The 26,321-nt window shown below is 35.9% G+C and overlaps 1 protein-coding gene and 1 non-coding gene across 2 annotated transcripts in view; both read left to right on the top strand.

The window, feature by feature from the left end:
• NPEPPS (aminopeptidase puromycin sensitive) overlaps positions 1 to 26,321 on the top strand; it is a 109,155-nt gene that overhangs the window by 59,092 nt on the left and 23,742 nt on the right. Inside the window, exons 3-11 of the mRNA XM_061143861.1 lie at positions 2,976 to 3,053; positions 11,424 to 11,545; positions 19,404 to 19,511; positions 20,770 to 20,970; positions 21,426 to 21,522; positions 21,639 to 21,672; positions 22,658 to 22,772; positions 25,018 to 25,182; positions 26,039 to 26,143. Coding sequence (XP_060999844.1) covers positions 2,976 to 3,053; positions 11,424 to 11,545; positions 19,404 to 19,511; positions 20,770 to 20,970; positions 21,426 to 21,522; positions 21,639 to 21,672; positions 22,658 to 22,772; positions 25,018 to 25,182; positions 26,039 to 26,143 — 1,025 coding nt within the window. The remainder of the gene's footprint in view (positions 1 to 2,975; positions 3,054 to 11,423; positions 11,546 to 19,403; positions 19,512 to 20,769; positions 20,971 to 21,425; positions 21,523 to 21,638; positions 21,673 to 22,657; positions 22,773 to 25,017; positions 25,183 to 26,038; positions 26,144 to 26,321) is intronic.
• LOC133058072 (U6 spliceosomal RNA) lies at positions 10,298 to 10,402 on the top strand. The gene has a single exon (XR_009693196.1). It is a non-coding gene; the product is annotated as a U6 spliceosomal RNA (small nuclear RNA).

Here is a 26,321-nt window from a genome sequence, read left to right as displayed (position 1 = left end):
TGTAGTGGTGGAACCTTGAAAATTCTGGGATTAAGAATGTTGAACTTGCTTGTAGAATGTATGGTGTTAGAGACAAACAGACATGGAGGGGGAGATGGTTAGGATGATTTATTTTTGGCTTGCGCCACTGAATAGTGGTGGTGATGTACAAAACTACAGTTGACTGAGGTTATTTCAAACTCTACTTTTGTAAAGTAGTATTTTGTCCATGTGAAGTAATTGGAAGAGTATCCCAATTCAGATATATGGCTACTTTCTTTTTACTGAGAGAATTTTGGAGGAAATTTTGCTCTTTGTTTTATACACAGGTGTAGTTGATATGTGTACATTTGGAAGGAGATGCAGTAGAATATAATCTAGCAATACAGTATTTGATTGTTTCAATTTAAAAACTGCTATTCTTTTGCTTTTCTGTCTTCATTTCTTACCAGTTTGAAGCTTTTCTTGTGCATTTATAAAAACAAGTTCGTTTTAGTAAACTTTTATAAAGATAGTTTTTGATCAGAGTACCTTGCTGCTGCTGCTGCTGAGTCGCTTCAGTCATGTCCGACTCTGTGTGACCCCACAGACAGCAGCCTACCAGGCTTGTCCGTCCATGGGATTTTCAGGCAAGAGTACTGGAGTGAGTTGCCATTGCCTTCTCCGCAGAGTACCTTAGAGGTACCATAATCTGGTTTATATCTGAATTAGAGAAGTGCATTCTTATTCCTTGAAGTGCCTTTTAGCTTTCCTGTAGGCTAAGGCATATTCTATTCTTGGGGATCAAGTTAGAGCAAATCTCAGATTTTTGCCAGCAAAAGTCATTGTTTCAGTAGGGATTTATTTCATCAGTATTGTATATATACCAAACCTTGAATTTCTGTTCAAATTTAGGAGCTATCTTATGATAGTAGAAAGAATTTTGGCAATAGGAATAGCAAAGGAACTGAGTTCTAGTCCAGCAGTGTGACCTTGGATAAATCATTTACTTTATATACATCATTTTCTTCATCTGTAAAATGAGGAGTAATTGATTATAAAGTTCTTTTAAAAACAAATTATAAATTCTTATTGGTTTTATAATGATTTTGGTTTTATAAAACATGTTTGAACCATCATATTAGAAACATTGGGAATTTAATCTTTGGATAACTTATGAGAAAAGAGTGAATTGTGGGCATCTTGCCTGACTCATAGAATGTTATTACATCTGAATCATTGTTCCCCATATCAAACTTAAGCCTATGACTGATAAGGCTGCCTCTCTTTTAATAATAACTTTTTGAGATATAATTCATGCACTATAGAATTCAATTCAGTGGTTTTTAAGCCACCATCAGAATCAATTTTAGAACGTTTTCATCACCCCAAAAAGAAAGTACCCGTGAGCTGTCACTTTCCATTTCTGCGTGACTTTCCAGCCCTAGGCAGACACTAGTTTACTTTCTGTCTGTATGGATTTATCTGTTCTGAATATTTCATATAGATGTGTGGCCTTTTGTGTTTGGTTTCTTTCGCTTAACATGTTTTCAAGGCTTGTCCATATTGTAGCATATATTAACACTTCATTTCTTTTTATTGTCGCATAACATTCCATTGTCTATCCCATATTATCTGTTCATCAGTTGATGGACATTTGAGTTGTTTCTACTTTTTGACTACTAAGAACCTTTATGTATTCATTTCTCTTGGGTATATACCTAAGAGTGGAATTTCTGGGTTATACAGTTAATTCTGTATTTAATCTTTTGAGGAACTGCCAGGCTGTTTCCCAGAACATTTGGAAACATTTTTACATTCCTATCAGCAATGTGTGAGGGTTCCAGATTCTCTACATCTTCCCTAAACTTATTATTGTCTTTTTGGTTATAGTTGTCCAAGTGGGTATGAAGTGGTATCACATTGTGGTTTTGACTTGCATTTCCCTGATGATTAAAGATGTTGAACATCTTTTCAAGTGCTTATTGAGGCTACCTCTTTGGGCAGTTTTTCTTTTGGAGTGAGGATGTGGGTGGGAGTTGATCTGCTTAGCTCTTTTCCTAAAGTGTCAACTAAGCATTCTGAAGTAGCAGTTAAATAAGCAGGCTCTTCTTACTACTGGTAGGGAGTAAATCAAAACCTTAATTTAATCCGCACACCTGTTTTTACCTTCCTTATTTCTATAAAGTGTAACAACAAAGAATTTCAGTGGAAATATGACTTATATCTTGTTGGAATTGTTACCTATGTTTGAGTGGGAGAACAGAACTTTCACTGATACATCTGTTTTTTTGTTTTGTTTTTTTTTTTAATTATTTTTGACTGTGTTGGGTCTTTGGCTTTTCTCTAGTCATGGGGAGCGGGGGCTGCTCTCTGCTTGCAGTGCAAGGGCTGTTCAGTGCCGGGCTCATCTTGTTGCAGATCCTGTGCTCTGGGTGCACAGGCTTCAGTAGTAGCGGACATGGTCTCAGGAGTTGCAGTTTTGGGCTCTAGAGCACAGGCTCGTTAGTTGTGGTGCGTGGGCATGCATGTGCTTAAATTAGTTGCATGTGGGATTTTCCCAGATCGGGGATGTAACCCGTGTCTCCTGCATTGGCAGGCGGGTTCTTTATCACTGACATATCTTTAGCACTGAAATCTTGGCAACCTATTTCACATGTTCAGGAGTAAGACTGCAACGTATAAAGCAGTATCATTATCACACAAAGAAGGATGAAGTGTGTCTGGGAATCTGGTAGAAAACCTTTTCATATTTATAGTAGCCCTATTTTCCTTATATCATGAAAGTTTTGTGAATTAATGTAGGATGTGTAGTTGTTTTTAAGGCGCATGTTTAGCTTAGGTTACATAGTCTAAAATAGGTTAATTTGAAATGACACTCTTGTTAATAGAACTTAATTTATTATATTCAGAATATTTAATTTTATTTGAGATTTTGCTCTTGAAAATGTTAATTGCTGCAGCCTGGATTTGGTCCAGTCAGATTTGTGAAGTAATTTTTTTTTTTTCCATTCCAGAAATACATGCTACAGGATTTAACTATCAAAATGAAGATGAAAAAGTCACCTTGTCTTTTCCTAGTACTCTCCAACCAGGTAGGAGACATGGCTTTTATAAATCCAATAGTGAATAGTGACATCTTACTTCTTCCCCCAAAATTTATTGCATGTCTTTTTTTTTTTTTTTTAAAGCTCTTTGTTTTAGGGAGATTAAGTATTAAGATCTTAGGCAAACTCCGGGAGATGGTGAGGGACAGGGAGGCCTGGCGTGCTACAGTCCATGGGGTCTCAAAGAGTCAGACACTACTTGACAACTGAACAACAATAACAAAGTATTAAGATAGAGCTTAAAACAGTCAGGTTCATTTCAACTTTTAGCCCACCAGAAAAAAGTAAAAAATGACAGTCATTCTATTCTAGAATATAATGTGGTGTTTTCAGTTTCAGTTTTTTAAAATTACATCTACCTAGTTCTTCTACTAATTGAATCCAAATATCTGAGGCAAATGTTCCACAGATGATTTTGAGGTACAATCAGAGATTAGAGAGATGCTATGCTAAGTGAGGGCATGGAAGGAAAGATTCATTGATAAATTACTGTATGTGTTATTTAAAAGCACAAAGAAAGTAGACGTTCTGAGCTTAATATAATGGAAGAAATTATATACAAATCAGTTGGTAAAGTACTGAGAGTTTGATAAATGAGCATGTGAAAAGCCACAGATAATATTGAAAGAAAATGCAAATGAATAATAACAGTTAAGATATTTGCCCTCCTTGTAATGAGAAATCCAGCTTTTGTCTGTCATGTAATCAGAAGTAAAAAAATGAATCTCGATGTGACTGCCTTAATATTACTAGTAAGAATGTAAATCCATGTAATTTATTTGGAAAGCAGCCTGGCAGTACGTGTTAAGAGCCTAAAGATATTCATGTCTTTTGACCTGGCAGTTCTGGTATTAGGAATATAGTCTCCTAAAGAAAAGTCATAAATACAAGAAATACCTTATGCCTAGAAGTGTCTCTTCAGACATTACTAAGATAGTAAAAAATTAGAATTAATACATTTGTCCAACACTAAGGGAATTATGCTAATTAAGCTAATTATGACATATATGTATGACATATATGTATGGTGAATACACCCAGCAATTAAAAGTGAGGTTTGTAAATTCCTAACACTGAAAAGTACTTATTATAATGTAAAATTGAAAAGCAGAATACAGAATTACACATACAAGGTAATGAATCATATCTCTGAAATGGTATGAATAATGTTATATGTCTGGTTGTTGACATAATTGATGATTTTTATTCTTATTCATACCTTTCTCTGTTTTCCATAATTTTTATACTGAGAATATATTCCCTCAATATGAATGTATTTATAGAAAAATTTTAAATTGGAGAAGTTTTATCTTGGTACTCTTAAAGACCTTTCATTTTGTCTTTTTCTCACTAGGATTATTTTTGTGTGAAATTATTATAAAAACACAAATGTCTGCCATGAACCTGTATTAAAAGATACTGAAGATAATAACCTGAAAATTGAGAATTCCTCTCTCTGACCCTCTACTTTTATTGTCTAGTGAATCCTTCCAGAAATATTCTATATATACATAAGTGTATGTGTACATTTTAACCCACAAATGGGATCACAAATATCAGCGGCTTGCAACAGGTATTTCTTGTTTACACATGGCCCTGAGGACTGCTGATCATCTGCAGACATACTGCCAACTTCCCTGAACTCCACTAAGTTCATATGTCTATTGATGCCAGGCTCTGTAGTGAGTAGCTGCTATGTGCAGCATGCTCTTCTCTCATATGGCAGAGGGCAGAAGCTCAGGGCTGGAGACAGCACCAAATCACAAACATTTAAAGCTTCTACGTGGATGGTGGTGTTCATTCACATTTCATTGAGCAAAGCAAATAGTATGGCCAAGCCCAAAGTCACTGGGGCAACCATTACCAGACATTTGATAAACTTCTAAATGAAACATAAAGCAAAAAGGAAAGCAATAAGTATAATAGAAATATAGAAAATTGAAAGCAAAGAAAAATGAAAAGTGCCCCAAAACCCAAACAGATTAATATCCTAAGGAGTATTACTAATATTACATTCATTAAATAAGAGCAGGATGGAATAGAGTAAGAACACTTTTGGAAATTATAATATATTAGGAGTAAAAAAAAACAAAAGAGGTTTTGAAAGGTGAAATAGAGGCATCTTCCAAATGGGAAGACTGGAGGACTGATCTAGCAGGACCAGACATCCAGCTAGTGAAAGAGAGGACATAGAAAATGGGAAGGGGAAATTATGAAAAACACACAACATGAAAATTTATTTGAACTGATGAGACAGAAGGCTTAAGTTTGAAAAAATACACTATCAAAAGGAAACTCGATAAATGTAAGAAGTCCCACACCAAAGCAAATTTAAGAATTTTCAGGGGGTAAAGTGAGGCTCTCAAAGAGTTTCTACCTGAGGCGAGGGAGTTGGGAGGAAGTTATAAGGTTCAGAAATCAAAAGAGCAATAGATTTACAATGGAAACCAGACTCTAATAAAGCCATTCCTTGAAAATTATAAGTAAATCTGACTCTCAATTTAGAATTCTGTGCTTAGCCACACAATGAGTTTAAAGAAAATATTTTCAGATCTTTGAAGTTATAGAAAATTTTAACTCTTTGCGAAAGATATAGTAGATATAGTAGTAGAGATGTAGTTTAGCTCAAACTTCACTTTTTATAGTAAGAAGAAAATTGAAAAATGAAAAAAACAGCTAAATAAGCAAGGTATTTAGAAATCACAGAGTTGTTACTGAGGCAAGTATAGGGAGTAAGTAGCACTGGGTGTGCCTGCAGCTTCTATAGGTGGGCCTGTAGAATTGTGTTGTGTGTTAGCCACTCAAGTCGTGTCTGACTCTCTGCAACCCTGGGGACTATAGCGCGCCAGGTTCCTCTGTCCATGGGATTTTCCAAGCAAGAATACTGGAGTGGGTTGCCGTTTCCTTCTCCAGGCAATCTTCCCAACTCAGGGATCAAACCTGGGTCTTCTGCATTGCAGGCAGATATATGAGGTTTAACACTGTGAACTATTATTTTGATAGAAATGATAGGAAAATTTAAAAAAATTTAAAATCTGTATCATTACAGACTATATTCTGTGTTCATACTGTGAAAAGATTAAAGTCAGTAGCAAAAGACAAACAAAAAATGCCTTCTCGTATATTGGAAAAATGATACTTCTGAAAATTAATGAGTCAAAGATTTGTTATAGGAATTAGAAAATATTTAGAACTGAATAATAAAATTGCTACATACAGAGCATGTAGGATGCTGGTAAAGCATTATTTTCAGAGAGGATATTTAGCTAAGAAGAAAGGCTAAAAATTAATTAAGTGGACATCAAGATCAACATTAGACAAAAAGAATAAGTAACTTGAAGAAAGTAGAAGAGAAAGATTTAAGAGCAGAAATTAATGAAATAAAAATGAGGAAGAGAGGAGCAAAAACATTTAAAGGTGGCTTAAAATAGCCTAAGAAGATACATAAACCTAGTTAGCATGTATAGAAAAAAAATAGCATAGATTCAATTGTTTAGCATTAGGAAATTTGACATAATTTTTTAAGTCAGAAATATTAGTGTGTTTATCAAAAGAAGCCAGAACATATTCGCTGGAACTCATCAGATAAGAAAGGACATAAACTCCCAGAAGATGTGTGTGTGTGTGTGAGTGAGTGATGTATACCTGTGTGTGTGTGTGTGATGTATACCTGTGTGTGTGTGTGTGATGTATACCTGTATATGAATATATGTGTGTATTATATATTCACACATGTATCTACTGAGTGCTTAATCTGTGCCAGGTACTGTTTTATGTGCATCATAAACATTTGTTAATCCGTTTTGAAATAGATTCTATGATCTCTGCTTTAAAGGTAAACTATTGCACCAAATCATGTATTGAACTTAAATAACTTGCCCAAGGTCAACAGCTAATATAGTGGCAGTCAGAGAACACAAGCAATTTAATTCAAAACTTTGTACTACTGACCACCACATTATGCTCCTTTTATTTTTTAAATTAAATGTTAAAAAATATAACACATGCACATGGTTTGAAACTCAAACGATACATAGTGATAATTTGTTGGTTGTTCTGTTCCTGTCTTTCTCTCTCAGCTCCACTTCTCTGAAGTGATCAGTTTCCTATGTATTCTTTCAAAACTGCTCCATGCTTTTATAAGCATTTATGTTTATACCATTTAAGAACACAGAAGTTAGCATGTCATATGTATTCTCTACCTCTCTTTTCTCCTTCATTTATTATCAATATATAAGAGCTATATCATTCTTGATAAGGATTTTTTTCAGTAGACATGGTAAATTGTTAAGTCATTTCTAATAAAAGCAGGAACATAGTCATTGAAGATTATGACCATTAGTATACATTATACTTTTTTCCCAGGTGACGCTAGTGGTAAAAAACCCTCCTGACAATGCAGCAGATTTAAGAGACGCAGGTTCGATCCCTGGGTCTGGAAGATCCCCTGGAGAAGGGAATGGCAACCCACTCCAGTATTCTTGCCTGGAAAATCCCATGGACAGAGGATCCTGGTGGGCTATGGTCCATAGGTACTCTAAATAAGAGTCAGACACAACTGAAGCGACTTAGCACCGCACATACAAAGTATATTTGACAAAGTTTTGGAGATTTTTAGCTAATATAATATACTTAAGTAACTAATATGGATATTAGAATTAAAAATGATCTAATTTACAGATGTGATTGTATTAAATTATTGAATATATATAAATATCTGTTTGAAAATCATTGGCTTTCACATTTTCCTCAGATACCTGGGTCAAAGTTACCTAGTCATTCTTTGCTTTAAGAATAAGATCCTGATTTTTTTTTTCAAATTTCAGTAAGTGGTCTCTCTTCTGATAATAAATACTGAGTATGTATCAGGAGTAACCTTTGTGTTTAGCTGATTCAAACTTAACAGTCATGCCAAATACTATATAACAAAGTAAAACATCTTCGTTTCTGAAATTGGCACCATTTTAGAATATTGGTTAACTTCCCATGATCATCGTAAGGCCTAACAACCTTAGAATCAGTGGTTAAGGATCCTGTAGAGTGACAATCATTTGCGAAGTGCTAGAAGGTATTAACATTTTGAGGAGTGGAAAACAGGATCATAAGAAATGGTGACAAAAAGTCAGAGACTTATTCTCTTTATATAAAGTAGTCTGTCTTAAATTTCATAGCTAGATGCATTAAATTTTTTATAATATAATTTTTAATAATCTTGTTACTTCAGGTTTTGCAACAATTATTATACTTTCCTAAGCTTTAAAAACCAAACTTTTGGGGGGGAAGGTCTAATTTTTCAGTTGCTTAATTAATAAATGAGCTATATGTTTTAAAAGGCTTATTACCCCAAGAAGATAAATATTGTATACCTTGGATATTCAAATAAGGCATCTAATTTGAGGAAGCAAAGTCAGTTATATGTGAAAATAAGTATAAAATCAGACTTTCTGGCAGTTGGTTCTTTAGTGTGGTATAAAATTGACAGATGAAATTTATCATCAAGTCCTTTTTCCTCCTGTTTTTGCCCTAAAATTCTGTATCAATAGCAAATATTCTGTAATTAGTACTGTATAATGTGACACCAATTAAATTTAGTAATATATTAAAAAAAACAAAAACTTGTGTTTTGCTTGAATTTCAGGTAATAACCCTTCCCAATAATTTGTATTTTGTAGTCTGCCACTTTTCAGAAATGTCAAAGTCAATATCTTGTTATAGTACTATGACCTTGGAGATTTAAAACCGAGTAAAAATGTAAGCAGACTTTCTTATTTAGTTAAGAGTTTTAAATCCACTTTTATTTCAAATAGGAAAAGTCATAAGTAGATTTACCATGAAATATGAAGACATCTTAACAGTTTACTTACTGAAAAACAGGCTGGCCAATTCCATTTATGGAATTGTAACATAAAATTTCATCAAACAGTTCTATTTTTAAATAGGTTTTCGTAGTCTAACAGATATTCTTTACTAACTTTATTGGGACTTCCTGGGGGTGGCTCAGCAGTAAAGAATTCGCCAGCCAAGCAGGAGACATGGGTTTGATTGCTGGGTTGGGAAGATCCAGGGAGAAGCAGCCGACTCCAGTATCCCTGCCTGGGAAAAATCCCTTGGACAAAGGAGCCTGGGCTGCAGAGTTGGACATGACTTAGCGACTCAACAACAACAACAACAACAACAAAAACTTGATTACTGTGAACATATATGCTTTTTTTTTTAAATCAGTGAATTCCTAATGAAAATAGAGAAATGTTATATTATTTATAGCTAAATTCTTTAGTATCAGTCAGTAATTGTTTCAGATTCCTTTACTGTTTTTATATTTACTGTCCCAGTAATCTGTCATTCTCTCTTTTTTTAAAGTATTTATTGACCCCTTCAGACAGAATGTCTGATTAAAAAAATTTATATATTATCACAAATGTCTGTTGTTTGGTTTTATTTTCCTAGCATGATTCAGAATGTGGCACTTTCTTTAGTTGTGACTTTGCTGCAAACATCTGAAATTTTTACTTGAAATTACTTTCAGACCCAGTATGAGGCATGTAAGGAAATTAGCTTAATTACTTAATAGGCACAGTTAGTGTTTTGTCTAGAAATAGATTGCAATTTGTTATTCACATAATCTGCAGACTTGAACTCTTTATGACTTGGACCTTTCCAAAAAGCAAGTTCAATTCTGGAAGGTGAAGATTTGACTTGGTGAACACCCAAAAGGATATGTCAGAAAGTCAAGAACATTTTGAACAATGTCAGTGTCATTGCTCTGCAAGCATTCCAAAATGTCAGTTTGAAGCATTAGGATATAAAAGTTTTGATATAAGTAGCTAATTATTTTATGGTCATACTACATCTCTGATTTGTTAGATTCCCATGCTCTGGATTCTTTAATAAATAGGCACTTTAAAGGGATCAATTACAAAGTCAACATTTTGGGGGTTTTTTGTGACTGGATTTATAAAATGTGGAATGGGATTATTTTGTCACGCATCTGAATTTAGTAGATGACACTCGATAATAGTGATAAGGTTTTTTCTGTTATAAAAGAAAGTGTAGTTGATGCTTGAACAACACAGGTTTGAACTGCATGGGTCCACTTTTACTTAGATGTTTTTCAGTAGTAAATAGAGTACCACACAGTCCAACGTTGGTTGAATTTGGAGATGTGGAGGAACTGCAGATAGGGAAGCCCCTGTCCCAGTGGTGCCTCTGGAGGCGTTAGTTGCTTTTATTGTGCTTGCTTAGGCTGTGCATGTACTAAAATTGGAACGATACAGAGAAGATTAGCATGGCCCCTGCGCAAGGATGACGTGCAAATTTGTGAATCGTTCCATGTTTTTTTGGGCTACCCAGGTGGCTTAGTGGTAGAGAATCTGCCTGCCAAGGCAGGAGACCCAAGTTCGATCCCTGGGTTGGGAGGATCCCCTGGAGAAGGAAATGGCAACCCACTCCAGTATTCTTGCCTGGGAAATCCCATGGATGGAGGAACCTGGCGGGCTAGAGTCCATGAGGTTGCAAATAGTCGGACATGACTTAGCAACTAAGCACCTATAAATTATAGGTGGCTTAACCCCCATATTATTCAAGAGTCAGCTGTATATATATTCGTAAAAACTCTCATTTTGTATATAAAAAGAATGTCTCTATGTGTATAACTGAGTCACTCTACTATACAGCAGAGATTGGCACAACATTGTAAATCAACTATACTTCAATTAAAAAAACCTCCTATTTTGTCTAAATTGATTTTGCTCTTATGTAACAATAGAATATGTATTCAGGTTGTATTTTCATTTGCATTTAATAATTATTGGTTTAAATTTATTTCTTTAATATTCCTAGGTTTCAGGAAAGGATCAATCTGTAAGGCATAATTGGCAGAGAGCATGAATTTTGGATTAAATAGACCTAAGTTTTTAATCTCATTCTTGCTACTTACTAATTGTGTGACCTTGGGCAAGTGATTTAACTTTTCAGGGTTAGTTTCTTCATCTCACAAAATGGAGACAATGCCTACCCAACTAAATATTTTTAAAGCGCCAGTGCATAATAGCTGGTCATACATTGAATATATTTGTTTCTTTTCCTTCTTGTCATGTATTGATAATTTGAAACTCATTAATAAAATTAAAGAACTTTCTTAGCAATCACTCTAAACATGAGTTTAAGGTTTCCTTTAGGATTAGTTTGCCATTTACTTTAGTAAATACTGTATTCTCTACATTGCCAAGAGGAGTGTTTGAGAAAGAAAGGAATGATTTCAACTTTGTCAATAGCTATGAATTAATGCTTAATGACATCCTTCTGATAACTTGTACTTAATATCTCCATGAAAGTGTTTTCATTTATCTTCAATCACAGGTACAGGAACCTTAAAGATAGATTTTGTTGGCGAGCTGAATGATAAAATGAAAGGTTTCTATAGAAGTAAATATACTACCCCTTCTGGAGAGGTGCGCTATGCTGCTGTCACACAGTTTGAGGTATGGTGTTCTTTAAAATACGGGCTTCCCAGGTGGCGCTAGTGGTAAAGAGTCCTCCTGCCAATGCAGGAGACGTAAGATGCTCGTTCAGTCCCTGGGTACCCGCTCCAGTTTTCTTGTCTGGAGAATCCCATGGACAGAGGAGCCTGGCAGGCTACAGTCCATGGGGTTGCGAAGAGTCAAACACGACTGATGCAACTTAGCACGCATGCATACTTTAAAATATTATGATCTTGGGACTTCTCTCGTGGACCTGTGGTTAAGAATCTGCCTGCCAGAGGCTTCCCTGGTGACTCAGTGGTGAAGAATCCATCTGCCGGTGGAGGAGACATGGGCTCTGTTCCTGGTCTGAGAAGATTCCACATGCTGTGGAACAGCTGAGCCCATGCGCCATAGCTATTGAGCCTGTGCTGTAGAGCCCAGGAGCCGCGACTGCTGAGCCTTGCCCGCCACAACTACTGAGGCCGTGCACCCTGGAGCCTGCGCATCCCATCAAAGAGTAGCCCCGCTCACTGCAACTAGAGAAAGGCACGCAGCAACGAAAACAAAGCACAACCAAAAATAAATAATGAAATAAAAAAAATTTTTTTTAAAGAAAGAAAGGATCTGCCTGCCAATGCAGGGGACATGGGCTTGGTCCCTGGTCCAGGTGCTAAGATTCCACATGCTGCAGGGCAACAAAGTCCATGCGCCACAACTACTGAGCTAGCACCCTAGAGCCCGTGCTCTGCAGTAAGAGAAGCCATGGCAGTGAGCAGCTTGCACACCATAACCAGAGAGTAGCCCCCGGTTGCCACAAGTAGAGAAGGCCCACATCAGCAATGAAGAGCCCATGTGCCACAACAAAGACCCAGGGCAGCCACAAAAAATCATGATCTTCAGTGAGACATTCTGATAAAGGTCTGTTCTCTTATTCGCCTGATTATTTGAGGCTTGATGCCTGTAACCGTAATTGTATGAATGATTTTGAAATTTTTACTCTATATTCAGTTATCTCTATTATACAGGGGAGAGAATTAGGGTGTGGGCTGGGGAATGATATTTTTATAACAGTATCAATATTAATTTAGTAAGAAAAGCCACAGGTACAAAGTATAAAAGCAATCCAGGTATTGAAGTTTTATTACCTGTATGTATGCATATATAGCTATATACAGATATATATGGATTTTATATATATGTATATATTAAATATAATTTTGTTACCTGTGTGTATGTGAGAGTGTGATTCCAGTGCTTATCTCTAGCCCTTTTGAGCACTTCTTCATCTTGGAATGATTTGCTGGAGTGTGTCTCCAAATGATATTTAAAGGGAGAGTATGTGGGTGGTGTACTTCCTAAGTATTGGGATATCAGAAAATCTTTCATTTGCCGTGGTATTCAACCAGTTTTACTGAACATGTAAAAGATTTGTTGGGGGAAGGGGAAAAAAAAAAGTGCAGCCCCTGACATCAGATGAGATCGGGCGCGTTCAGGGTGGTATGGCTATAGACAGCCTCTGGCATCAGAAGTTGTCCTAGCACTGAAGCTAATACGTGTTGTTTTCCTGTTGGATATAAACAGAGTGCCAACCTCAGACAAGGTTACTACTTTGACACCATGATAAGGTGAGACAAAACAAGGACCCTTCATAATTTTCTCCAAGCACAGACAAAAACAAGGTCATTTTGCTCATCACAAAAGACAAACAACTCCCTTTCTTGGTTAAAATGAGGGACTGTTGCTTTTTTACCAACTGCAGTCTTAGGCTTGCTGTAGTTTGCACTCTCTATATTAACAGAAAAGATAATACTCACTGATAAAATTGCCTCCACTTTCTGACAGCCCTCAACTTAGAATTCTTTCTTCCTTAATTTGTCTCCAAATCATTCAGGCAAATTCCAAATCACATAATAGTTTCTTACATTTTAACTAAGACGCCCCACGGTTTCTTTTGAGTGAGTTTTCCCTTAACAAGCCCAACTTCTTCAATAAGAGTGATACAATTGGCTTACAGTTTTTCTGTTTCAGAGGTGTGTAAATGTTGGTCTAGGGACCACCCTGGTGGTTCAGTGGTTAAGACTCTGAGCTCCCAATGCATGGGGCCTAGGTTTGATTCTTGTTTAGGGACCTACATCCTATGTGCTGCAACTGAAGATCTCGCATGCCACAACTAAGACCTGGAGCAGCCAAATAAATATTTAAGAAACCCAATATAGTTCAGGTTAATATGAAAAATTTTCTAATGTACAAAAACTTTGCTTCATTTTAGCTCCTGACTCCTTCAAGCTATTCTTGTCATAAAAATTTGATCTTTATATGGTATTAATACATCTAAGCCTGTCAATCGTTTTCTAATTATTACCTTATACAGTTGCCTTTTAAAGACAAAGTTAAAGACAAAACAGAAAAAGAATTACAAATAAAAATGTTTATAGGAATTCCCTGGTAGTCTAGTGGTTAGGACTTTCCACTACAGGGAATTGATCAAGGTTCGATCCCTTGTTGGGGACCTAAAATCCTGTAAGCTGTGTGGTGCAGCCAAAAATGAAAAACAGACAAAACCCAAATAAAAATATTTATGCTGTGTCTATAATTCCTATGTGTTCCCCTTCATGGTGTTCTTCATTTCTTTATATGGATTTGAGTTACCATTTACTGTATTTCACTTCAGCTTACAGGACTCCTTTCAGTATTTCTTATAAGGCAGGTCTGCTAATGATAAGTTCTCTGTCTTTTGGCACAGCCTAATACATAAATAAAAATAAATATTAAAAAATATGTTGTTCTAAAGTCTTTTACATCTCATTTTGTCAAATGGGAGGAGTCAGACTAAAATGTCTCTTCTCCCTTTGTAGAGTAACACATTTTAAAATTTTGCTTTATTTTCTTTGTGATTGCTTGTTAAATTATTTCTTTGTACCTAAAAATTTTTACCAGGTGTTCACTTTTCATTAACTTTTAATAATTGGTGAAGCCTACTTATATTCAGATTTAGATCTTTCATCAGTATAGCAGTATTTTCTTCTATTGCATGTTCATTATGTTTCTGTTCTGATGTCTTCTTCAGGAACATACTTTAATAATAGATTTAGGTCTAGTGTCTATCCCCTAAATGTACCTTTGATTGCTCTTATCACTTTGTCCTTTGTTTGGTTTTTTTTTTTTTTTGCTTAATATATATATTATTGAAGTATAGTTGACTTACAGTGTTTCAGGTGCAAAGCAAGGTGATTCAGTTATGGATATATCATTTTTGAAATTATTTTCCATTATAGTTTATTACAAGATATTGACTATAGTTCCTTGTACTATACAGTAAACCTTTGTTGCTTATTTCATCTTCCTATTTAGAAATCTAGCATTCTATTCATACTAAGTCAAACACGTGGAATCAAAATATATTAGTTTTTAGTTAGGCAAAAATTCATAAGTTTTATAAAATATATATAAATCATACATATTATTTATGTATGTGTATACATAAGCTTTTCTACTATGCTTGATAAAGGCTTGAGAAAGAACATTAAAAAAAGAAAAAGATGGAGAAATTGGAAAACATAAACTAAATGAAATGGGAGGACTGAATATGAAATAGAAAAAGTGAAACAAACTAGATAAGAGTAAAAGATCATCATATAGTCCAGTTGTTTTAAACATGACTGCTCATTGGAAACATACCTGGAGCTCTGGAGGGAAAAATGCAATACCTGGGCATTTGTATTTTTCAGAAAATTTCAAGATAATTCTGATAAGCATATGGATTTTAAAAAGTGATTACAGGTTTTTCTGTTAAATTGTAGTTTTGTTTGGTGATATAGAGTTCTATTAATTTTCTGTTGACCAATCATAATGCAATGGTGTAAAGTGAGTAATAGTTTCATAATCACCATAGTAAAAGGTGTTTATCAGTTTTCCCAATCAATAGCCAGACAAAAAATAAAAGATAATTATAATTTTAAGCCATATTGGGAACATGATTAACTTAACAATATAAAATAGTTCCATACAATTTGAGGGGGTCAATCAGAGTGATGTAAGTGGAAGTACATCATGCACTATTTTCATCTGCCTAGCCAGTGTATGTCTTTTGGTTGGTGCATTTAATCCATTTACATTTAAGGTAATTATCAGTATGTATGATCCTATTACCATTTTCTTAATTGTTTTGGGTTTGTTTTTTGAAAGTCTTTTCCTTCTCTTGTGTTTCCTTCTTAAAGTTCTTTAGTATTTGTTGTAAACCTGGTTTAGTGGTGCTGAATTCTCTTAACTTTTGCTTGTTGGGAAAGCTTTTGATTTCTCCATCAGATCTGAAGGAGAGTCTTTCTGGGTATTCTTGGTTGTAGATTCTTCCCTTTCATCACTTTAAATATATCATGCTGTTCACTTCTGTCTTGTAGAGTTTCTGTTGAGAAATCAGCTGATAGCCTGATGGGAGTTCCCTTATATGTTATTTGTTGTTTTTCTCTTGTTGCTTTTAGTATTTTATCTTTGTCTTTAATTTTTGTCAGTTTGATTACTATGTATCTCAGTGTGTTCCTCCTTGGGTTTATCCTTCCTGGGACTCTCTGTGCTGCCTGGATTTGGTTAACTCTTTCCTTTCCCATGTTAGGGAAATTTTCAGCTATTCTTCAAATATTTTCTCAAGTCCTTTTTCTCTCCCTCCTCTTTCTGGGGCCCCTATAATGTGAGTGTTGGTGCATTCAGTGTTGTCCCAGAGGTCTCTTAGGCTGTCTTCATTTCTTTTTATCCTTTTTTCTATATTCTGTTCTGCAGCAGTGATTTCCACCATTCTGTCCTCCAAGTCATTTATCTCTTCTTTTGCCTCAGTTATTCTGCTCTTGATTCCTTCTAGTATATTATTCACCTGTTTTTTAGATCTTGTAGGTCTTTGGTAAACATTTCTTGGATCTTCATTGTTTTCACGAGATCCTGGATCATCTTCATTATCATTATTCTGAATTCTTTTTCTGGAAGGTTGCCTAGCTCTGCTTCATTTAGTTGTTTTTCTGGGGTTTTATCCTGTCCCTTCATCTGTGACATAACTTTCTGCTTTTTCGTTGAGATTAACTTTGTGTTTAGTTATGGTTTTTGTCTTAGCTGCTGTGGGACTGTGGAACTGTGGGACTGCTGCTTCTTGCTTCTTCGATCTGCCCTCTGATGGAGGAGGCTAAGAGGCTTGTGTAAGCTTCCTGATGGGAGGGACTGGCAGTGAGAAAAACTGGGTCTTGCTCTGGTGGGCAGGGCCTTGCTCAGTAAAGCTTTAATCCAGTTATCTGCTGACGGGTGTGGTTGCACTCCCTCCCTGGTAGTTGTTTGCCCTATGGCAGGGTTAATGGCAAACTCAAGAGGGTTTACTATGCCAAGGGGGGCCTTCCTGGCCTGATGCTGCCCATGCCTCTGTCCCTGTGGTGAGCCCCTGCCAACTCACATCCCCACAAGAGACCTTCCAACACTAGCAGGCAGTTGTGATTCAGTCTTCTGTGGGGTCACTGCTCCTTTCCTCTGGTCTTGGTGTGTGCAAGATTTTGTTTGTGGCCTCCAAGACTGGAGCTTCTGTTTCCCCTAGTCCTGTGGAAGTTCTGTAATCAAATCCTGCTGACCTTCAAGGCCAGATTTCCTGAGGATTCCCAGTCCCTTTGTCCAATACCTAGGCTGGGAAGCCTTACTTGGGGTTCGGAACCTTCACCATAGTGCAAGAACTTCTTTGGTATTATTCTCCAGTTTGTGGGTCAGCCACAACTAGATACAACTAGAGAGAAGCCTGCCCACCACACCAAAATATCCTGTGTGCAGCAACTAAGGCCCAATGCAGCCAGATAGATAAGTACATTTAAAAAAAAAAAAATAGAAACTTAGACTTACTATCTGTGTCATTCATTTAATTTCCTCTCATATAAACTCATTTATTTAGTGCTGCTCCTAATTTGAATTTTTCTGTGTATTTTTTTTCCTTACAGTCTACTTACTTTTTCAAACATCTTATTTACTGTTTAGTAGAATTCATAATTTATTTAATTTCTTTGACAGTACAGTCAGATATGTCCCATTTTTCCTTGGAGAAATCCTTTTTTAAAACTGTTTATTTATTTATTGGCTGTGCTGGGTCTTCATTGCTGTGCAGGCTTTTCTCTAGTTGTGGTCAGCATGGGCTACTCTCTAGTTGTGGTATGCAGGCTTTGCTGTGGCTTCTCTTTTTGTAGAGCACAAGCTCTAAGGCACCTGGGCTCGGTAGTTGCAGCTCCTGCGCTCCCGAGCACAGGCTCTGTAGCTGTGGCAGAGGGGGCTTGTTGCTCCATGGCACGTGGGATCTTCTCAGATCAGGGATCAAACCCTTGTCTCCTGCATTGGCAGGTGGATTCTTTACCACTGAGCCACCAAGAAAGCCCCAAGAAATCCTTTTTCAGAAGTATATGTTTCCCTGACAGGCCAATGGTTAAGATTCCACACTTTAACGGCTGGGGGCGTGAGTTTGATCCCTGATGGGGAACTAAGATCCCACATGCTATTCAGGCAATAAAAAAGAAAAGAAACAAACAGAAATTAAGAAGCAACTGTTAGAACCAGACATGAAACAACGGACTGGTTCAAAATTGGGAAAGGAGTACGTCAAGGCTGTATATTGTCACCCTGCTTATTTAACTTATACGCAGAGTACATCATGCAAAATGCTGGGCTGGATGAAGCACAAGCTGAAATCAAGATTGCTGGGAGAAATATCAATAACCTCATGTATGGAGATGACACCACCCTAATGGCAGAAATTGAAAAGGAATTAAAGAGCCTCCTGATGAAAGTGAAAGAGGAGAGTGAGAAAGCTGGCTTAAAACTCAACATTCAGAAAACTAAGATCATGGCATCTGATCCCATCACTTCATGGCAAATAGATGGGGAAACAATGGAAACAGTGACAGACTTTATTTACTTGGGGTCCAAAATCACTGCGGAGAGTGACTGCAGCCATAAAATTAAAAGACGCTTGCTCCTTGGGAAAAAAAGCTATGACAAACCTAGACAGTGTATTAAAAAGCAGAGACATCACTTTGCTGACAAAGGTCTGTATAGTGTTGGACCATGAAGAAGGCTGAGTGCCGAAGAATTGTTGCTTTTGAACTGTGGTGCTAAAGAAGACTCTTTTGAGAGTCCCTTGGCCAGCAAGGAGATCAAATCAGTCAATCCTAAAGGAAATCAACCCTGAATATTCACTGGAAGGACTGATACTGAAGCTCTAATACTTTGGCCACCTGATAGGAAGAGCCAACTCACTGGAAAAGACCCTGATGCTGGGAAAGATTTAAGGATAGGAGGAGAAGGGGGCAACAGAGGATGAAATGATTAGATGGCATTATTGACTCAATGGACATGAGTTTGAGCAAACTCTGGGAGATAGTGAAGGACAGGGAAGCCTGGTGTGCTGCAGTCCATTGGGTCACAGAGAGTCGGACGCGACTGAGGGACTCAACAACAATATGCTTTCTCTACCTCTGCACATTTTGTTTCTTCTTTTTAAGATACAGAATCTTATCAGCGGTTCTGTTTCTATTTTATTAAAGATTCTTTCTTTTATAACTGATATTCTGCTGCACCACTAAATCTTATTTTGCTTTAAAGTTTATTACTCTTTTCTATGCTTACAGAAAGGATGAGAGCTCTTTAAATAAGTAGGTCAAATGCTGACAGTTTATGTGTTGTATGTGAAAGTGCTGCCTTGTATTTTCTTTGTAATCAGTGCCTAGTTTATTGCCTAGCACTGAGTCGAAAATAAATATTTGAAAAAGTGAATGAATGAATGATAGAAAGAAAGAAATGGTTGTTACTTCATGAAATAGTCCAGTAGGTTCATTCAGTGATAGTTCATATTTCATATTCTTTTTTTAAGGCTACTGATGCCCGGAGAGCTTTTCCTTGCTGGGATGAACCTGCTATCAAAGCAACTTTTGATATTTCATTGGTTGTTCCTAAAGACAGAGTAGCTTTATCAAACATGGTATGTATGTGTTAGTGAGTATTCTTATATTTTGAATAAACATTTAGCATATTTTGTTTGCTGATTAGATGGGATAGCATGGAACTACCTAGTCACCCAGCACAGTACTTGACATATAATGGGAGCACAAATGTTAGTGTTCTTAGTTTCTTGTAAGCCCTCTTTTTATTGCCTTATTTGGGGAGTTTTCCCGCATCCTGGAAGAAATTCCTTGTAAGCTGTGTTAACAAGATTACCTGCTTTCTTTAATTTGGAACTCAAAGTAAGAAATGAACTTAATAACTATTACCTGAGAGAAAAAAATCTGATATTCTTACTAAATGCCAAAAGTTATAGCCATGTAATGAAGTGTATTTAGGTTCTAACTGGTTGTGTTCTTAGATGTGCTCCCTTCACTGATGTCATTGAATGTCATTCATAATAGAATAAGCATTTACTACTTGAAATGTGTTGTCTAAGACTGCCTTATTTAAGACATAAGAGTAGCCGGCAGACTATAATAGGCGTCTAGGGAACTTGGAAACACCTACTGGACTTGAAATAACTGGCTTTTGCTTCCTTTATTAGTGGAGAGAATTCTGTAGATTCTCTTCTTAAAGACGCTCTTCTTAAATATTCTTAGAGAGGAAGCTAATAAATTACACTGAAATGTTCATTTGCAGTTTAATGCAAATGAATTTATCAGATCAGTTCTTGAATAAGTCTTACTTGGAAGAAAAATTGGCAAGAACTTGGGGAAACTGAGAGCCTGAGTAGGAAAAAGAGGGAAATTAGGGAACTCTAAAAGTAGACGAGATTTGTCACAAATTTGCTTAGGGCCAACATTCATACAGAATATGCTCTAAATATAGAAATCTGTGCCCTTTGAAATGTCCAGTTTCACAACTACATTTTATTTTCATTAATATTTGTTGTCTTCTATCCTTCATTCACTTGAAAAGTATTAAAATCTTAAAACATCCCAATACCTGTTATGTTAATAGGTATTCAAGAAAAGTTGCTTCTTTTACCTTTCAAATCCTTGGTAGTTTTAACACTTGAGCTCCAACTTCTTAGTGTGTTTGCTTCATCAGTTCACTTTCTTTCTTAACAGGAAAAGTCTTGAGAGTATAATAGTACTAGGTAAATTAGGATAGAGAAGTAAGCAGTGCTGGAAAGGGGGAAGAAAAGGCTGCAAAGCCTACAGTTTTGGGGTGGTGTTTGCTCTAAGGTATTTAATGTAAATCTGTTAAATTTTCCTTTTTTTTTTTTTTTAAAGAATGTAATTGATCGGAAACCATACCCTGATGATGAAAATGTAGTGGAAGTGAAGTTTGCTCGCACACCTGTCATGTCTACATATCTGGTGGCATTTGTTGTGGGTGAATATGACTTTGTAGAAACAAGGTCAAAAGATGGTGTGTGTGTCCGTGTTTACACCCCTGTTGGCAAAGCAGAGCAAGGAAAATTTGCGTTAGAGGTAATTGTACTTGAAGAGGATTGTTCCAACAGTCCATAACTCCAGGTTGGGGAATTTACATTTCTGATCAATTATTAGTACAATTATTTATAATCTAATCTGAAATATCTTGTGCTACTTTGGTTTTACTTTTAATAGAATCTTGGAACTAGCAACTTTGGTGTTGTATTAACATTTTGAAAGATACTGATTAAGAGAATATTAGAATGGAATTTATTAACCTAGAGAGTGGGTGGGAATATATGTAATTGTATTTTTCATACTGAGTTATAAATGGATTAAAGTTTGGCTGACATATACAAAGCTTAGGGCTAAAGCAGTCTCTGGAAGTGGGGTCCCCCAGGGTTGGTTTCTTGTAACTCGAGATATTTGGCTTGCAACTGGATTCCTTTGTGGATTTGTGTAGGAATGGCAATAGGATTTATCAGATGGTTCTTTTCTTTATACTTTTATAGGTTGCTGCTAAAACTCTGCCTTTTTATAAGGACTACTTCAATGTTCCTTATCCTCTACCTAAAATTGATCTCATTGCTATTGCAGACTTTGCAGCTGGTAAAGTAAATTTCATTTTATTGATAAATTGTAATAACTTTTATTTTGAATTGTATGATTTTTTCAAGAAGAAGTATGTATAAATATCAATAAATGTTTATATTTATTTTATGAAGGTGCCATGGAGAACTGGGGCCTTGTTACTTATAGGTATGTTAATGATGTATTACCCTGCCTTGTCTTTTAAATCACTGATTTCATGAGTGCTTCACTCCTAATTACAGTTTAGTAGCTTCTGCTTTATGATCTGCCATAAATTTTCCTACCTTCCCCCATTTCCTTGAACATTTCAAGAATGCAGATGAACACCCTCTGGTGCTACTATCTGAGAGTGTAAGATTTTAAAGTGAGCATCTGGCATTAGTAGCATTTGTAGATTTATTTTTGGCTGAGTTTCTCATTTCAGTGCCTTCTCTTCCTCCTGGTAGTTACATAGTTATATATCCAGCTTGAAGAACTTCCCCTGATTTAATGTCTTCTAGCCAAGTTCTCCAGTGTTCTTGCCTGGAGAATCCTAGGGATAGGGCAGCCTGGTGGGCTGCCATCTATGGGGTCGCACAGAGTTGGACACGACAGAAGCGACTTAGCAGCAGCAGCAGCAGCAGCCAAGTTCTTACATGTCTGTCACCACAATACAAACATGTGGGTTGTATAATTTTAAAAGCAATGTCTGTAAACAAGTTTTGGCCTTCTACTTTCAATTGCCTTCTTCGATGAGCTAAGTTTTGGACACTCTGTTCAGTGTTCTTTTTGGGACTGTGGAATGCATCTTCCCTCAGCTTGCCACTTCTTTGCTTTTAATGGAAGAACTGTCTTCACTTTCTGTTTAGCATAATAACCCCTAATCCTTTAGATAGTTTTTCTAAAATTTCAGGCAGCTATCCTATAAACAAACTGATAATTAAACTTGTGTCACATCTTTGATCTTCTTTTGTATGAATTCAACTGGAGTAGTCTTTAATCTTCCTAGAACTTTTTCTATCCTGTGTACTCTGAGGAAATGTTTTCTTGACATCTTTAAAGCCTAACATGACCATCTTATTTACTGTTTGAATCTCCCTCCCCCATTTCTGCATGCCTGCTTTTATTGAAATACTTTTATTTAAAAAAAAAATTTTTTTTTTTTTAAACACAGGGAGACTGCATTGCTTATTGATCCAAAAAACTCCTGTTCTTCATCACGCCAGTGGGTTGCTCTGGTTGTGGGACATGAACTCGCCCATCAATGGTTTGGAAATCTTGTTACTATGGTATTTAATATTTTTAAGTGCTCAAATACATTTTTTTTTCCTGCTACACCTTATGTTGGCTAAATAGTATTTCAGGTTTGGCTGGCACATGGTACCAAAAAAGCTTTTTTGATAGAAAAACTTTATTTTGAAAAGATTTTTATCAGGATATCCATATTAATTAAGAACATATAAGTAATCTTTATTCAACGGAAAATACTACCTAAACTGTTCTAAATACTGCCTGCAAATGGGGCAAGTCATGATATTAATTTGGGTGAAAAGAAGAGATTCCACTTAGATACACAATTTCCATGCAGTGAGATTCAGGCTAACTGAAGTTTCTTATGTCATATGTCACTAGCTGTAAAGTAACCTGATGAATAGCAAGCTAATCTTTAATAAGGTTGAAATGTTTTTAAGGGTCATTTTCTTCATTGCCTAAAATTTTAAGTTGAAATTTGATAGAAATGAAGGCAAAGAAACTACAGAATAACTGAAGTATATTAAAATTTCCAGCTGTCCCATTGAAGTCCTTGTTTATTGTAATGTTTGTAGTGAATGATCTCTGTCCTCTAGTCTTGACCTTTCCCTTTTACTCTGAATGAGTACTATCTATAGCAACCAACTGTGTTAGAGCTTGGGAGCACAGCTTTTAATAAGTGAACTAGAAGTACCTCTGCAAAGAAAGAACTGGAGATTGTGGAGCCAGCCAAATTTCCTGATGGCATTTTAGGCTGCCAAAGAGCAGAGCCCAACTTGGATGTTAGTTGAGACCACATGTCACAGAAATAAGCAGGAAAGAAAAACATTTAGCAACTCTTAAATGTCTGAGTTTGAGCAAACCCCAGGAGATAGCGCAGGACAGGGAAGCCTAGCATGCTGCTGTCCATGGGGTCACAAAGAGTCGGACGTGACTTAGCAACCGAAACAGCAGTGTGTCTGAAAGAGTTCCTAAAGAAAGTCAGCCCTTGAAAATAAATCCTTTCCTTTTTGCTTTGGTTGTTTAAAATTTTGCTTAGGGGTTAAAAGGGAAAAAAAAGAAAAGGTTGTTTGAAATATACTTTTACATGAAATTAAGTATGCTAGTACCTGTGTTCAAATGTCAAAAATGCTCCTTTCTCCTAATGCAGCAAGTTTGTTGCTGCCAAACAATTGTTTTTTTTTTTTCTGTGTTGAGCAGATTTTATTTTTTGTGATTTTATTTTTAAATTTCCAGTAATAAATTTTAGTAGGGGAAATGTGTGCATTCTCATGTTGCTTTTAAACAACTTTTTGTTGTATTTGAGTAACTTCTAGTTATTGGATGTCAGTTTTTTCATTAACTGAAATACAGGGGTTTAGAGAGAGTTGAAAAATTACTAGCTTTGTACCAGCTTATCCCAGTGGAGTCTGTTAGTTAAATAAGTACACAAAGCATGTAGACAGATAGCCATTTATCACTTTATTGAAAACTTTGGTCTTTTCAGAATTTTAAAATACCCTTTTGTTTTTTACCATTGCATTTGTCCTTTATCTTGAATTCATATAGTATTGCTTTTTTTATAAGAGATTTAATCAAGTTTAATGAAAATTAGATTGAAATCTCTTTCTAGAAAGTTTATTTCTATTTGAAAAAGTTGATTTAGATAAAAAAGTTGATTTTGTCTGTGACCCATTATATTCTTTGTCCACTCCACTATTAATTCTTATTAACAAATGAGAATTTTATATTCTATAAATGTTTAAATACCAGTTATATTTAAACTTACTGCTGTGACATTTTGTTAATTTCATGTAATTCTTGTATAAGCAGTACTACTTTTCTGTTTGTCTAGAAAGTTTAACTTGTCACTCAGCAACGATTTTTTTCCCCTGTCATTATGGAGATAGTTCCCAGTTTTCCTTGTTTGGTCCTAATAACTTCCTTGTTTCTTGAAGAGAGTTGTTTATTAAACTAAATTTTATATGACAGTGTAGCTCTTGCACACATTTATGCACTCTCTTCTCATTTTCCATCCTGAGGGTGTTTTTCATCCCCCTTCTTCCTCCTTTTCTACCTTTAGTACCAAAAATTTACGTAGCAGTGGTGATAATGCTGGTGTCACCAGTTGGCTGTTTTTGGCAATTCTTTTGTTCATAGATGTGAGTTATTTATTAAATGTTTGGAATTGAATTTTAGTTCATTAAGAGCTTTAGAGTATAATGGAAGGGACATCAGAGTAGTTTTTATATTAGTGGAATGACAAGCATCTTTTCTTTACATATTTCCATCTTCTGTTTTTAGGAATGGTGGACTCATCTTTGGTTAAATGAAGGCTTTGCATCATGGATTGAGTATCTGTGTGTAGACCACTGCTTCCCAGAGTATGATATCTGGACTCAGTTTGTTTCTGCTGATTATACACGAGCTCAGGAGCTTGACGCCTTAGATAACAGCCATCCCATTGAAGTGAGACGTAATTTTCAGTCATTGGCCTTTGCTTTCACTTTCAATGAAATATGTAGGTTTTTTTAATAGAAATACTTGGGACTCTGAAAATTGCATGAGTGATGTCACTTACTTTTGTAGTTTGTATTTCCATCTTGAAACTGCAGGCAGATTCTTTATTGAGTGAGCTACAAAGGAAATCCCCTTGAAACTGTACAAAGTTCTAGCTCTGTTTCATTTTAAACATCTATATCTTTGTAGAAGCAAGTTTTCTGTATCCATAAACATTCACTGAATAGATTTTTATTGAATAGTAATGGGGGAACCATACCTGTCAGGTAATATTATGATTCTGTTGTTTCAAAGAAAATTCTAAACATACTTTTCTGTTGTTGTCATTGCTTCATATATATTTTAATTCTTTTGACTTAATCTGTCCTATTTCAGCTGGTTTATATGTATAAATTTTGCCTTCAAGGAGCTAGACTTATAGTCTACTTTGACATATTTAACCTGGGTCCTATGTAGCTGTTAGTCATTCCAATAAGTGCAAGAAGTCAGATGTTTTTCATCTCTCCCTTCCTTACCTTCACCTCCCTATCTCCAAAGAGATCCACAGTGACTTGCCTTCCAGCAAAGCAGTGTCAAGACTGGAACCCAGGCCCTAAAGAGATGATGGGGATCGTGTTATGTATTCTGTTTTATTAGTATTAGTTATTACACCCTTTTAAACAATTACACAGTATGAGTCACCTAAAGGCAAAAAGTATCTTATGAGTTAGAAGAGTCTTTCTAGAAAGCTCTTTATGTAATTCAGTATGTATGTAATTCAGTCAGTCTGCTTCCTGTTATAACCTTGAGTCACACTGTCTGCCAGGTCAGTGTGGGCCATCCTTCTGAAGTTGATGAGATATTTGATGCAATATCATACAGCAAAGGTGCATCTGTCATCCGAATGCTACATGACTACATTGGAGATAAGGTAAAAAATATAATTAATAATTAATTAAATTCTTTTATGGTGATCCCACAGAGTTTTACATGAAAAAGAAAAGTTTGATTTTATTTAGGTTAAGTTCCTAAATAATTTTTCTAGAATCTATAAGAATATTACTCTGGCTTGTCTTTATTTCTTTTTATGTTGACTGTTTTGGTCTCTT

The sequence above is a fragment of the Dama dama genome, chromosome 5 (genome assembly GCF_033118175.1).
Source record: "Dama dama isolate Ldn47 chromosome 5, ASM3311817v1, whole genome shotgun sequence".
In the NCBI taxonomy this organism is placed as follows: domain Eukaryota; kingdom Metazoa; phylum Chordata; class Mammalia; order Artiodactyla; family Cervidae; genus Dama; species Dama dama.
The sequence above is the reverse complement of the archived record's forward strand: the minus strand, read 5'-3'. Positions and strand labels throughout refer to the sequence as shown.